The sequence below is a fragment of the Pelophylax lessonae genome (genome assembly GCF_965119305.1).
Source record: "Pelophylax lessonae genome assembly, chromosome: 2".
Lineage (NCBI taxonomy): Eukaryota > Metazoa > Chordata > Amphibia > Anura > Ranidae > Pelophylax > Pelophylax lessonae.
The window spans coordinates 393,453,674-393,469,387 of record NC_138769.1 but is presented as its reverse complement, the minus strand read 5'-3'; the positions used below and the strand labels follow the sequence as shown (position 1 = coordinate 393,469,387).

The following is a 15,714-nucleotide window of genomic DNA, read 5'->3' as shown; positions in this document are numbered from 1 at the left end:
TTCATACCTCTTGAAATTTTCCACATGTTGTCATGTTGCAACCAAAAAACGTAAATATATTTTATTGGGATTTTATGCAATAGACCAACACAAAGTGGCACATACTGTATTTATCGGCGTATAACATGCACCTAAATTTTAGGGCAGAAATTTCAGGAAAAAAGCTGAAATTTAAAATAAACAGCTTTAAAAATTAAATGTAGTCTTACCAGTGCCCACGAATGCAGCCTCATCAGCGCAGTGTCCTTAAATGCAGCCTCGCCAGTGCAGTGCCCATACATGCAGCCTCGCCAGTGCAGTACCCATACATGCAGCCTTGCCAGTGCCCATACATGCAGCCTCGCCAGTCGCCAGTGCCAGTGCCCATAATTGCAGCCGCGCCAGTGCCCATAATTTCAGCCTCCCCAGCGCCAGTGCCCATACATGCAGCCTCGCCAGTGCCCATAATTGCAGCATCGCCAGCGCCCATAATTGCAGCCGCGCCAGCGCCAATGCCACTATACACATCACTTTTAAAAATGTCCAGAAAGCAGCACCGAGAGTTAGAAGGGGGTGGGTGGCGCCGAGGAGAAGGAAGGACGCACTCTCATCGGAAGTCCCGGCGCCTAGGATTGATGTCGGCATAGGAGGCGGGACTTCTGATGACAGCGCGTCCTTCCTTCTCCTCTGCGCCGCCCGCCCCCTTCTACCTCTCGGCGTTGCTTTCTGGGCATTTTTTTTTCTATATCGGAGTATAACACGCACAGCTACCTTTTCCTCCATTTTTAGGAGGAAAAAGTGCGTGTTATACGCCGATAAATACGGTAATTGTGAAGTGGAAGGAAAAATGATAAATGGTTTTCAAATGTTTTTACAAATATGTGAAAAGTGTGGCATGCATTTGTATTCAGCCACCCTGAGTCAATACTTTGTAGAGACACAATAACAGCTGCAAGTCTTTTTGGGTATGTCTCTACCAGCTTTGCACACGAGAGTGACATTTTTGCCCATTCTTCTTTGCAAAATAGCTCAGGCTCTGTCAGATTGGAAGGAAAGCATCTGTGAACAGCAATTTACTTGCCACGGATTCTCAATTGGATTTAGGTCTGGACTTTGACTGGGTCAAATCGAACACATAAATATTCTTTGATCTAAACCATTTTATTGTAGCTCTGGCTGTATGTTTAGGGTTGTTGTCCTGCTGGAAGGTCAACCTCTGCCCCAGTCTCAAGTCTTTTGCAGACTCCAACAGGTTTTATTATAAGATTGCCCTGCATTTGGCTCCACCCATCTACCCATCAACTCTGACCAGCTTCCCTGTCCCTGGTGTGTTCAGGGTGATGTGCAGTGTTAGTTTTCTGGCACACATAGCGTTTTGCTTTTAGGCCAAAAAGTTCAATTTTGGTCTCATCTGACCAGAGCACCTTCTTCCACATGTTTGCTGTGTCCCTCACATGGCTTTTCGCAAACTGCAAATGGGACTTCTTTTGACCTCCTTTCAACAATGGCTTTCTTCTTGCCACTCTTCCATAAGAATCAAAATTGTGGAGTGTACGACTAATAGTTTTCCTGTGGACAAATTCTCCCACCTGAGCTGTGAATCTCTGCAGCTCCTGCAGAGTTACCATGGGCCTCTTGGCTGCTTCTCTTATTAATGCTCTCCTTGCCCAGCCTGTTAGTTTAGGTGGACGGCAATGTCTTGGTAGGTTTACAGTTCTGTCATACTCTTTCCATTTTCGGATTAAAGATGAACAGTGCTCCCTGAGATGTTCAAAGCTTGGGATATTTTTTTTTTTATAACCTAACCCTGCTTTAAACTTGTCCGGTTTGTTCCTTGGACTTCATGGTGCAGTTTGTTCACTAAGGTTCTCTACCAAACCTCTGAGGGCGTCATAGAACAGCTGCATTTAAATTACACACAGGTGGACTCTATTTATTAATAAAGTGATTTCTGAAGGCAATTGGTTCCACTATATTTTATTTAGGGGTTTTAGAGTAAAGGGGGATGAATACAAATGCAAGCCACACTTTTCAGATTTTTATGTGTAAAAAATGTGCAAAACCATTTATCATTTTTTTTCCACTCACAATTATGCGCCAATTTTTGTTGGTCTATCACATAAAATCCCAATAAAATACATTTACATTTTTGGTTGGGACATGACAAAATGTGGAAAATTTGAAGGGGTATGAATACTTTTTCAAGGCACTGTACTTAATAATTGTCTAACATATGTTTCTGGAAAAACTGTATATATCACTATGGTCATTTTTTAATTGTTTGTCTAATTTTTTTCAGAGGTTCAGCTTTGGCGAACACAATTTCTCAGTGGGCGATGACACTTACACTTTTTCTATACATAGTTGCTAAAAAAGTGCATGTGGAAACATGGGGAGGTATGTTATGTAACTGCATACTTAGGCTTCATTCACATAAGTTTGCTGTTCCATACAGCCATGCAAAGGCCATCTTTTCCCTTATATAAGGCACATGCGTACCATGCAGCTGCATTCAAGCAGCCTATTCAAATGAATGATGGGCAGGCGACTGCACAGATGTCGAAGCGCATCACCAAGTGTACATCCTTGCGGGGCCGATGCACAGTTCAGAATGCGGTCTGATTCCATGTGGGTGAAAACGGTAGTTTGCAAAGGTGTACGGTACAGTAAACCCTTGTAAATGATGCCTTATTAGCATTGCAAAAGCCTGCCCTTATATAGACGACTGCTGTTAGTTTTGCATGGTACATTGGAACAAATCGGTGCCTTTGTCAAGTTTCTGAATAACAAAAAATATAATTTAGAATTTACAAATGATATAAGGTAATTCATTTTTTTTACATCTCTCCAAGAGGGGGCTTTGGAACTGTTCTCATAACCTTGCTTTGTTAAGGAAGTGAAAGTCTTTACAAATAGATTTAAGGCCAGAGGTTACCCAGGTTGGTCTATTGAAAGAGCCCTGAGCCAAGGTATTGCATTATGGAAGATTGTTGGTTGGTTCGTTCAGGATCCAGAGCCAGCAGAAAAAAAACACTTTTGTGGCAATGTTTTTCAAAGGAATACAATAAGATAGTAGGTATCCTAAGAAACAATATAGATTAAGCATTATATTTTGAAGGAGGGATACTGATTCATGAGCAGAAGGGCCCCTACGTTTGCCAGCCTTTAGACACCTAGCCTCTTTGAACACAAGATATATCATAGAACTTCAATGGGAAGTTCTAAGGGAAGAAACTAAAGGAGTGTGGCTATAAGACTTGATGCTATTGTGGGGTTTATATAAAGACATGGGAAGTCAAATCAATGACATCAGGTGAGATTTTTTTCCATGAAACAATAAATAGGTTGTAATCCAAGCAATGCTGCTTACATGATAGGTTTCTCTAATTCTAGGTTTACACTAGTGCAGGACAGGAACACGCAAAATATTGCACACTTTACCGAGACACACAAAAAGGCGCTGTCCTTTAGCAAATGAACAATGTTGCATGAATTCTGAATACACTCCTACACGTATCTGTTTTGGCACCGTTTTGAAATGAATGGGCATCCCTACACAAGACGAATGGTAAGGTGCTGAAAACACACATAAACCAAGCTTAGGGGTGAAATACAGTATGTAGGCCGTACTTTTCTCCCAATGAGGATTAGAACTAGAGAGCACTATTGTGGAGCCCACAACCCTCTATCTTAGTCAAATGTGTCCAGATGTTTTATGATATACAGTACTGTGCATATTTTTTTGGTAAGTGTAAAGATATGCTGTAAAGTAAGAATGCTTTTAAATATATATATTTTAATTGTGTATTTTTATCAATTTACAAAATTCAAAGTGAGGGAACAGAAGAAAAATCGAATTCAAATGTACTGTATCATTTTGTATTTTTTAATAATATATTTTTTTAAATTTTGGCATGAACTTTTTCTTTCTTTTGTGTATGAATTGTATATAATCGTATATAAGTGTAGGTGTAAACACTTGTCTGGTGTCAGTAGCAGTATCAGTGCACATAAACATTTCTAACAGCATATATATTTGCGCTGAAGCAGCCTCACGGTAGTTCAATCAATATTAACTACAAGAATTGATGTTGTTTTGAAGGCAAATGGTGGTCACACCAAATTTTGATTTGAATTGAATTTCTCTTCTGTTCATTTACTTTTCAATTTGTTAATTGATAAAAATAAACTAACACTTCTATTTTAGAAAGTGTTCATAATTTTCAGCACTTTTTCACAGCTGCCTAAAACTTTTGCACAACAGTGTACATGTAGGCCTGGGCCAGCTGTTCACGTGGCCCTCACAGACAGCCAGACGCCAGACTTTGCATAAAGGTTCCAGGGCACATGAGTTTACCAGCCCAGATACTGATCTGTGCACAGATGGTGGCCTGAGGCCTAGACATTCCATCCTAGTAGCCTTTACACTTCTAACTCCCACTTCCTTGGGAGTACTCACAGCCTTGGTTCACGTGCATTCTTTCAGGACGCAAGTGACCAGGTTTGTGCCAGTAAACATACCTCTTACTCCATTCCCCAGGCATTGCCTGTAATAGACACTTCTCTAGATATTCATACTAAGGCTCAAAGTAATAAAAAAAATATATATATATATATATCTTTATTTGCTTGAGATTAGCTAAGAAACATAAGAATCCATAAACTGGCAAAGGCATAGTCTAAATACTGGCTTAAGCAAAACAATGTGGGAGTAAGGAGGCATGAGGTGCCTTGTAGCTTATCCAGAGTAATGCTTAATCCTTCTCTTACACTTCATCCCAATATAATTTGTACATTACACACCCTGGAGGAGTATGAGTCAGGGGAAAAATTCAATCGTATCCCTCAGATAGTTTCACATCGAGGACCCCAAGAGCAGCCCCTCCCCCAAAGGGGAAAGCACAAGCACCTTCTACAGGTATCTCTCCTAAACCATTTTCCCGAATCATAGACCTAGGGCCTCAACTCCACCGGTTTTAAATAGAGCTACCCATAAGTACTCCTTCAGGAGGAGGAGTACCCTTAAAGGGGTCCCTTGCCTAACATCACCTGACTACATACAAACAAAATATAGGTCTGGTTTTTATTTTTATGGTGCTGAAAAGGTGTTTCTGCCACAAGGGTAACAGGGGATCTGAGGCTCTTGCCTTTAAAAAAAAAAAATAGTTTTTTTTTAATTACAGACAACGATCGCCTCTTGCTTTTATACATAGATGGAATTTGGCTTTATATGTGTATGTACATTTGGCATTCTATTTAATTTATTATGTTGTTACAACTATTGGGGTTGAATTACTAAAACTGGGAATGCAAAATTTGGTGCAGCTGTGCATGGTAACCAATCGGCTTGTAACTTCAGCTTGTTCAACTAAGCATTGACAAAAAACCCGGAGCTGCACTGGATTTTGCACTCTCCAGTTTTTGCAAATCAGCCCTTTTTGGTAGTATATTGTTGGTTATAGGCAGGCTGTTATTACACTGGGGTTTATTTACTCAAGCTAGAGAGGGCAAAATTTGTCACAATTCTGCAGAGAAACTAGCTTCTAACCTCAGCTTTCTTAATTAAGCTTTAGCAATAAAACCTGGAAGCTGATTGGTTTCTCTGCAGAATTGTGACTAATTTTGCCCTCCCTAGCTTTAGTAAATAAACCCCACTGTCCCCATTTTACAGCATTTTATTCTTGTATTTGTTTGCAGGTATTTCTTTGAGTTCCCATTCAGGTACATACTCAGTTCAAAATTTACATTTGTCATTGGCTCCTCCGGAGATGGGTATTTAGGATGGCTGTATACAGCTGAAACGCATGAACTAGGATTCTAATTTTTGTACTGTATGTTCCTGGGTATTTACTACACATATTTTTCTATTTTGGACAACAATGGTGAGTGCTGGCATTTAAGGACTGTGAAACTGCACAATTGTCTGGATAAAGAGGCTGACCAGCACTAACTTTGAGCTGTGTGAAAAAGTATAAAATGTCCTTTGAGCAAAGCTTTAGGTTAAGTTTAATGCTACCCCTTCCAAATCTGCATGTATTGACCATCCCTTCACTCCTCTACTGGTGGTGAGAGATTGTTTTTCCCTGCCATGCCAGGTTATGACTTGTATCTTACATACATAGGGCTTCATATACTCACTCCTTGCAACCACACAGTATGATGGGGGAACAAAAGTTAGGTAAATGTAAATAACTGGTTTGACTGCACTGGCAAAACACAAGTTCACCTTAAAGCGACACTAATTGAAATGCTTTATTTCCCAAAAAATAATTTCCCCAGATCAACTACTTACGGGCCCTGTAATTCACCTAATGGTCCTGTAATTCATTTTTCAATAAATCATTTCATACTGTGTTTTTTTACCTTCTTGTAGCATTCTCGATTAGCTACTGTTTTTTCCCTTTTCCCTTTCACTTCTGTTTGTTTGAAATGAGTAGTGCAAGTTAGTCAGCCCTATGCACACTACAATTCACATAGTCCATTATCCATCTTGAGAGCAAGTAAAAGAGGATGGTTATCATCCTACATAGAGTGGGACCAGGAAGAATGAATGTACTAGTCATCATCTAGCAGAAAGTCAAAAAACAGAAGCAGATCACAGCATAAAAAAAAAAAAAAGGAATTTAGAGATTTTGAGGCTATGAGCAATAGAAGGTAACTCAAGAATGCATTATTGAATAGAATATATTTTTCTAAACCACATTTTAGTGTCACTTTAAGGTTAAATATTTGATAATGAAAAGTTTTAGACAAAATGCTATTATTCTATTCATTTTATATCAACTGTTATGCTTATTTAGATGTACATGCTCATTATGCTGTTTTGGAAAATTTTCTCTTCTCAGGATGGTCCAGAGACTGTCTTCAGGAGTGGGATATATTCTTACGCCTTGCCTTCGCCAGCATGCTCATGTTTTGCGTTGAATGGTGGAGCTTTGAAATTGGAAGCTTTTTAGCAGGTTGGTTTCTACATTCTATGGATTCTTTCACTGAGCCCTATCTGGTGTATTTCCTAGGTCCTGACACTCTTTGGCTCCTTCTATTGTCCCCTTGAAAGGTTCAGGTAGCCTATCCACCTGCAGGGACTTGGTCAATAGGTTATCAGTGGGCAGCCTGATTGGTTCAACTTCCTATTTAGGGCAACTAGTGAAACTTAAAGTAGTTTATTAGATCATAAAACATTCCATCCTAAGTGCTCATTCCCAATACAGGTGGTGTTAGTGCTAAACTAGCTCACAGCTGTTATATACAGAGGAGCAAGATGAATGAATGGGGTCTGATCACGTTCACAAGAGGCAAACTGAGTACAACAATATTAACTGTTGTAACAAGTTGTGCTGAAAACAGAGACAAAAGATAAAAATAAAAGCAAGGATAAAAACAAATAGGATGTGTAATATCAAAGTCCCGGAGATAAGTCTATTAAACCACAAATGGACACTATATGAAAACAGGCTGCCTGCTTGATTCTGGCTTGGAAGAGCTGATATCTGGAACAAAAGGAGAGAGGGAAGCGAGGTGCCAAAGAGCCCAATATAATGTAGTAATCCAATTTTTAAGTGGTAAAAATAAAAACATAAGGTAAAGCCACTGGAAATGTGTGACAGGAGCACCTGTGTAAGCAGGGAGCGAAGCCGATTGTCGAGCTGGAGTGGCAGAAGCCGCTACCACTGGTATCCGCTGTGTTTTAAGAGAGAGCCAGGACTGCGCCGTGCAGAAATGCCATGCAAGGAGGATGTGACAGCCTCGAACCACCGCCAAGTGAGTGTGTGTCTCAGTGTCAGCTCAGGACGTGTTTTGGAAGAACCATGGGCAGGTCAGGCTGATGAAGGAAGCTAATGGTTCTTCCAAAATGCATTCTGAGCTGACATCGAGACACACACTCCCTTTAAGGACTTGGGTCAATGTTTCTCTGTGCTCTATAGACAGCTCAGAAGAAACAGGGACCCCACATGATGTAATAACATATAAAACCACTTTATTTAAATGAAAAAAATGCAGTTACACAACATAAAATGTAAAACAGCAATTCTAAAGACTGCAGGGTCACGGCTCCCCAGTCACTTATGGTTCAGTTGTCAATCACGTAACCCTGGAAACCGCTCCATGTTTCTTCCTTGAGGAAGTGATTCCAGCAAGGATAAAAGGCTGTGGTATCATCAGAGGCAATATTAAATTGATCCCCAGAGGGGAAAAAAACGCATTTGACCTAAAATCTTTAAGTCTATTTCTGAGGTGAGCACATAAATAGAGTGGTGGTGGGAATCACTATCAGAAAAAGTTAAGATTATCACATGGTGCAAGGAAGTCACTGAAGATTTCTTTGCAGAAAATACTTATCATAGACTTTATAATACAGAGTCATAACACATGGGTTTGAATGCACTGTGCATTTAGTTTGATCAATATTGCATGTTTTTGTAGGATTTCTTTACGTAGCTTATGTTTTATTGTTAAGAAGAAGAAGAGAAGTACTGTAATTATGTGTTGTGTTTATATAGATATATAATTAAATTCATATTTGAGGAGCATAGGTGGGTATTACACCCTTAGGGAAGTTGGCGCAACGTATCTATGTGTGAATGGGACACACACATAACTAAATTTATTCACTGATTCTTTGTGGGAACACATGTCATATGTTTGCAGCCACCAGTTTGTTATTTTTTTAATTTAATTTCTTTAATTTCATCATATTTACACTTTGGGATACATAGGTTTTGTTGAAGAAGTGAGCACGGAATCTTATTAGAATGAGGTGGTGTGGAACAGGAATTGTACAGCACAGCATGCAGAATAAGGCATTATGGAACAGGGAGCATAATATACAGTGTACAGATTGAGGTTGTGTAAACTAGGAAACATACAGCACAATGTGCAGAATAGGTCAGTGTGGATTACGGAATGTATTATGCAGACTGTAAAATTGGGGAGATGCGCAGAATTATGGTAGTGCAGCGCCCTCTAGCTAGTGTGTATAGTTAGCTGTTATGGTGTGAATACACGATTAGAATATCGCTCGATCATTCGACCACCAACTTTTGAAAAAGTATTTGTCGGTCGAAAACGTTGCCAACATACACGGTCCGAATATCGCCCGACCGTTGCCCGCCGACCATTGAAACAGTGTTCGCCGGTGGAAAACGTTGCCAAGAACGTATAGAATATCGTTCTTTCGCAAACGAGATGACAGAATTTTTCGGGTTTTTCAAACAGTATTTTTCGTTCACAATATCGATATGGCTCATTGATGGCTGGACATTAACGAGTAGAATATCGGCTGATCGCTCGCTGAACTGAAATTTTCGGCCGATTTTCTTATCATGTATTCCAGCCATTAGTGTAGGTAAATTGGTTTACCGGGATTGGGTTGAATATGGGTCAGGGATTTGTGACTCAGGGAGGCTAGATGACTCAGCAGGCAGCATTACTGGTTCCTCCCCTTGTTTTCTGGAACCTTGGAGAAGCTTCCAAATATAGTGGGTGGAGGCTATGAGGAGCTGCTTGACGTATTTATGAGGACTCAGCCAATCCCCAGTGAATGGGCTGACAAGGGGCAGGCAACCTCATAAATAGGCATGAGTCATGCCAGCAGGGGCAGTTGGGTGGAAAATGGAGAGCTGAGGAGGCTATCGATGGCCCTCGAGGACGTCCCCTAGTCTGGGGGGTGTGACTTTGGGCCTAGGGCTCAGGTGCTGGAGGGACCCTCTACAACACACAGAGGAATCCTTCCAGGAGGTACGGGCGCAAGGAAAGAACAGCGGGAACAGGTCAGCTTGTCTTGGAGATCTCCTGAGCATTCATCAGGGTGGGCTGGTGAGTGTTCAGTCCGAAAAGACTGTGGAGAGAGTGTCAGTCTTGGAGGACTGTGGAGAAGTTAGCCAGGAGAGCTAGTGAAAGGGGCAGCTACAGCCAGGTGGGCTGGCAGTGCCTGGAGAGGTGGTGCTGGGATCAGTAGCCACAGGGATGTATGCTGGACACTGACTTTTTTCTCACTAAAGGGGCCTCAGGTTCCTGCCTATAAACAAAGTACTGGACTGTTTTCTGACTCTGAGGTGACTGTGAAAATTTGGTGTGCCTGGCGGTGAAGGGTGGGAAATCCCATTCTACTTGTGGCTCCTTAAGGGGTGTGCTACAGTAGTTTGCAATAAGGAATATACAGTGCAGTGTAAAGAATAACTTCAGTAGGGAATGTACATAACAATGTATAGAATGATGGCAGAGTGGAATAAGGAATGTACAGTTCAATGTACAGAATGATGGCAGTAATGTTCAAAATAATAGTGTTTTCTGGAATACGGAATGTGCAGCAAGAGCTACCCCAACACACAGTGACACACTGTAAATGTTGTTTCAGTTAAATTTTCATTTCACCCAAATGCACATATACAGTGTACTTTAGTGTACAATACTTCAGCACACTAGAATGCACAGATGCAAATTCTGTGTCCACTCCCCGGGCTCCTCGTGGCAAGAGGAAGCTTTGTCCTGTATAGCCTGGGAAAATGCAGTGCTTCCTGGAAATCTCCCTCTGAGAAATGCAGTTCAAAAGCTCTTGCTTACAGTAGAGTCTATCTTCTTTGGACTACAGTTCCTACAGTGCAGTGTTGCCTGGCTCAGTCTGTTGAACTCTTCATGCTCAGCAGCTCCCTGCTCTTGCTGATATAGCTCTTAACCAGTTTAGCACTGCAGGGCAGCAGCTATAGAGAGCAGCTTCAGCCTGTGTTTCCCTTACTCTCCATTCTTAGCCAAGCACCTGACCACGTTTGTTTGTCATATTAACTTTCTCAGTGTGTAGATGGAGAATCTGGCTTGTGGTTTCAGATGACTGTTTCTCTCTATATACATGCAGATGAAGCCTCCAGGAAAATAAGTGCCACAAGGTTCTAGAAGTCACACCCTAAACCAGAAAGTGGGTCACCTGGTGATTGGTGCTTCTGTCCTGTAAGCTAAATGCCACTTGTTGTATACATCTGCTGCATCTGTGGTTTCACAGGTGGTAACATTGTGGCTGTCAGTTGCCACCTCCACAAGGGGTCTGGCCTTCTTATCCTTCCCCGTATCTGCACCCCACTTTTGTCTCAGCCATCAGCACTCAATCCTTCTGGCTGCATACAACTCTTCGTCTGTCTAACTGCCTGCTCCACATTTCCTTTCTTACTAGACAATCTAGAGCTTGTGTTCTTTATAGAACCCTAGTACTAGTGAATGCTTTTAAAACAGCCTCGAAAGGTGGCTGCAATAGGTGCAATAGCCTTAAGAGAGATATGTTCTTTTAATCACCTTGGCATAAAGTAGGTTTCATGATAACCACATACAGAAACAGATGCTAGATTTTTATTTGACCTAAATAACATAATACCCAGCAACAAAATGTCACTTGTGTAGTCTACTCCACAGGAAACCTTGCTCAAATCTAAAGAGCTCTCTGAAAGCTACAGTGTAGGAAGGAATACAGAAGGAGGAAATGCTTCCTGATGAAAGACATCATTCTCTGAGGTGCACCTCTCAGGTATAGGCACAGTCCATTGACTGTAGCTCAAGGACTGCATTTCAGTGATAAGTATTGTGTATGTTAAGTCTTTACACTGCTAAACGTGAAAGATTTATTTACGTAGAGTTGTAAAGTTATTAATTGTTCAGTTTGAAAATAATGAGGATGTAGCTGTAATACCTTGGCACAAAAGCCAGTTTATGTGTGGAAAATCATTTTGACTGATGTTTTCTATTTTATCACGCTGCAGTGGTTCTTTAGATTTTTTAACTACATGATTATTGTTGGTCAAGTAGTTGAACAAAAACATGTATGGACAGTTTCCCAACTACTGAAAATTTTTTTTTTCTTTTTTAGGGCTTATTAGTGTTGTGCAGCTGGGAGGACAAGCCGTTGTATTGGAGTTGTCAACATTGGCTATAATGGTACGATAGTCACTTTAATATTTTTGCATACTTACACCTATTAGCCTACCTAAGATGGCATAATTAATGGGGCACTATTCCACCTACTGGCACTTTTGATGGGGCACTATTCCTCCTCCTGACCCTACCAATGGGACACCATTGCTCCCACTAAAACCAGTAATGGAACATTGTTTACTGCCACTGATGCTGGGGCATTTTCTTCTCCCACTGGAAACAGTCTTTCCCTCCAAAGCCATCAGTAAACTGGTCCTTTGTTGAGAAAGTTTGGAGATCCCTGCTTTCGAAGATAAAAAAAGACACCTATTAAAGTGATTGTAAAGTCTTATTTAAAAAAATAAAAATAAAATAAAAAAGAATAAACATTACTTATTTGCTCTGTGCAATAGAATTGCACAGGGCGGCACAGATCCTCCACTTCGAGGGTACCCCACAGGTGCTCATGACTCCTCCTCTTTGTGTGACCCCATAGCAAGCCATTTTTTTTGGGGGACACATCTGCAAGCTCGTTCCCGAGCATCTCTGCCCTTGCTCCCTTGTCACAGTATTTGACTAACAGCAGCAGTGGCCAATCGCTCCCTCTGCTCGCATCCAAGCCTGTGAGAGCAGGGAGACGGAAAAGAGCTGCTACAGATGGGCACATTGCTGGACTAAGTGAGAACTCAGGTAAGTATTGGGAAGGTAAGGGGGCAATACTACTACTACCTAAACATTTTTTATCCTAATGCAGGGTGGAAACCAGAGTGACAGATAGATGATCCGATCAGTCTGCTGCTTTTCCTTTCACTGTCCAGAAGCAAGACAAAGACATAATCTGTGTTATTTAACTTCAGCAGCAATAATTCAGGTCTCTTGCCCTGCCAGACAAAGTCGTACTGTGCAGCAAAGCTGTGTATAACTTAGAACTGGATGACTACAAACACAAATGCTTTGGCAGGTGAAGCAGCTCCCATATACAGTATGTATTTCATCAGCATAGTTAGCTGTTTGCCTAGAGTTTGGCTTCAAGCGCTGTTCAGGATGCCACGGATGGGTCCTGGATATGATATACATGTCCCCATTATTTGGTTAATAGCCCCTTTAAGGTATTCATGGGTTCTCAACCATGGAGTGTGAGGGGTTCTGGGGTAATCCGGATGGAGTGGAAGGGACTGATTTACAGTTCTTTCAGGTTTGGTCCTCAATTTAGACCTGGAGGTTAGAGGCTTGGATAGCTTTTGTGTGTGTAAGAGCCTCCAAACCCTGATCACAGGGACTTTGGTTTCAAAAGGGTTTAACCCATTTGCAAGAGAGTCCACAAAAGGAACAGGAAACAGCCAGAAGGTGTTAGCTGGAGTGTGGAACAAAACACACTTAAGCCTTGTACACAAGAGCTGAAAATCACCAGGAACCATTCTACTTTCAGCCTGTGTGTACAGCTTTCCATTCCACAGAATCCAGTCTTACAACTTACCTGTCAAATGGCATGCTGGAAAAAGAAGTATCTGACTGGCATCCAGTGCAGTAGGGGTCCCAGTTCAGGAGATATGGGAGCGTCATGAGAAAAATATATTGACAAATTTGGTTTCCCCAGCCCTGGCTCCCCTGAGCTCCTCACTGGGAGGGGGGGGGGGCATTACCAGACGGGGTGGGAAGGGGGGTCAGGGCAGTGGGGGGAGTCTAGTTTTAGAGTTAAATACCCCCCTGACACCCTTGCAGCACTCCAAGCTGGCAGGAAGGGAGAGGAGCCACCAACTGCAGAAATCACATGATATCCATGCCGGGGGTGCAGCACTTGTTTTATTGAAACAATTTTTAACAGGAATGCAGCTCTTTTTTGTATAATATCTGTTTTCTCATTATGTCCACTTGGATAATGGCTGTAATGTTTATGGTTGCAGGAATTTTCCATGGTTAACTGAAATAAACTTTTTTTGGTGTAACTAAATGGAAGAACAGGCTGTGCTTTTCTGTGCCTGTTTTCCTTCTCTCTTCCCCACACCCCACCGTTGTACAATGGAGGCTAATGCGCTGTGGACTTTAAGACCCAGGATTCCTTGCACACCAGAGGAAGAGAGAGGGGACTTTTGCCAGGCTCTGAGGAGGTAATTCCCTCTCTTATCTGCTGGGAACCAGAGAGGACAGAACTATTGCAGTGAGCTGAATGCTGGAACTGAGCCCCTGATAGTGTCTGTGTGCTGGAACCAGGGCCGTGCAAACTCTGGAGCAGTGTGTGCCTACGCCAAAGAGAGCAGAGTTTGTTAGGACCAGAACTAGGGAAACTAAGCAGTGGTCTAGGGTACAGCCATGGCTGCTGATTTCCATACTCTCCACTGGCTTCCTAACACTCCATTGGCTTGCCCACACAGTCCACCAATGTTCCCCACAAGGGACGCTATCGGGGGGGGGGGGGACAGTCCATTCACCTGTAGGGGGCCTGGGCATCCCGAGGGGCCAGAGCCCCAACCAATCAGTTGTTGCTGGGTCCAAACCCCCATCCCCAGAGTGCCTTGCCCAAAATCCCAGTCAGCATCCCTGCTACCACAGCCACACCACTCAGCAACAGCGCAGGCTGTGGAGCAATCAAACTTGTCCCTGAATGTACAGCGGCTGGAGCATTCACTGTTGCCCGCTGTTCTCAGTGCTACACTTTGGTTGCTAGGACTGCCCATGTCTTAGCAATCAATCACATGCTTGCACCTCCCCCAGGCCCCAGCATTCAGAGGGGGAGGAAGTTTCTCCTCCAAACCTATCTGGTCCCTTCAGTTATTCTAACGTATTCTCTGATCTGTTTATTGGTTTATGTGTTTATCTTGCCTTTCCATAATATACCTATTTTATCTACCATCAAGTAGTCTGTGGCCTATTTTCTGTATACTATTATAGTGTGGTGAAATACTAATACTTAAGGTATACAAGTGTGTGCAGCCTTCAAGCTATATGACCAGGTGTGTCCAATGGGACAGAGCAGTTAAAAAGAGTAGTGGCAGAAAAGAGAACACATGTTATCAGGCAGCTCCTGTGGGGGTACCATCAATGTCTTGGCCAGATTTCTAATCCATATTATATTTTTTTCCACAGCTTCCCATGGGCTTTAGCACAACTGCCAATGTTAGAGTTGGAGTGGCTTTAGGAGCTGGAGACATCGAACAAGCCAAAATGTCTACTAAAGTTGTTCTTTACTGCACAGGTATCTGGTTTCTGTTAACATGACTCTCAGTTCTAATTTTTTTTAATACTTTATTTAGTGGTATGCAACAAAACATAAAAACATGACATAATATCAAGTTCACGCCAAAATACATACAGTAAGCATTATGAATACAAACATGAAATGAAAGGATGCAACAATACGGTATCCTGTGCTCTGCATCATCATTATAGAGCAGCTAATGACAGAGAGGCTAATACAGACACCAGTGTTAATTTTTACATCAACTTTCGATTTAGTTTTAGTCTTAATCTTTTGACTAAAATGCCATTTTAGTTATAGTCGTATTTTAGTCATCTGGATTGTTTTAATTGTATTTTAGTCGACTAAAATCTCCAGTACATTTTAGCCGACTAAAATCTCCAGTACATCCTAGTCGACTAAAATCTCCAGCACATTATAGGTGACTAAAATCTAATGGGTTTAGTTAAATTGTAATGGATTATCTAAGCATTTCTCCAGAATTGCCAAACGTATTACATACTCCTGGAGTAAAAATCTTATAACATGTTATTATTTATGGTATTGAGGTTTGAACATGCACTACAGGCACGTATTTAGCCGTTGTGATTTATAGCATCCTAATAAATTAAACCATGTTTCATAAATAAACAAAAATATTACTT

At 41.7% G+C, this 15,714-nt stretch overlaps 1 protein-coding gene across 1 annotated transcript in view; it reads left to right on the top strand.

Annotated features, from left to right (window-relative positions):
* The window catches only part of LOC309546693 (multidrug and toxin extrusion protein 1-like), a gene marked incomplete at both ends in the record, with an annotated part of 59,522 nt that extends 44,432 nt beyond the window's left edge, over positions 1-15,090 (top strand). The window contains 4 exons of the mRNA XM_082246407.1: positions 2,279-2,376; positions 6,825-6,938; positions 11,831-11,898; positions 14,959-15,090. Coding sequence (XP_082102533.1) covers positions 2,279-2,376; positions 6,825-6,938; positions 11,831-11,898; positions 14,959-15,090 — 412 coding nt within the window. The remainder of the gene's footprint in view (positions 1-2,278; positions 2,377-6,824; positions 6,939-11,830; positions 11,899-14,958) is intronic.
* Between the last annotated feature and the right edge of the window lie 624 nt (positions 15,091-15,714).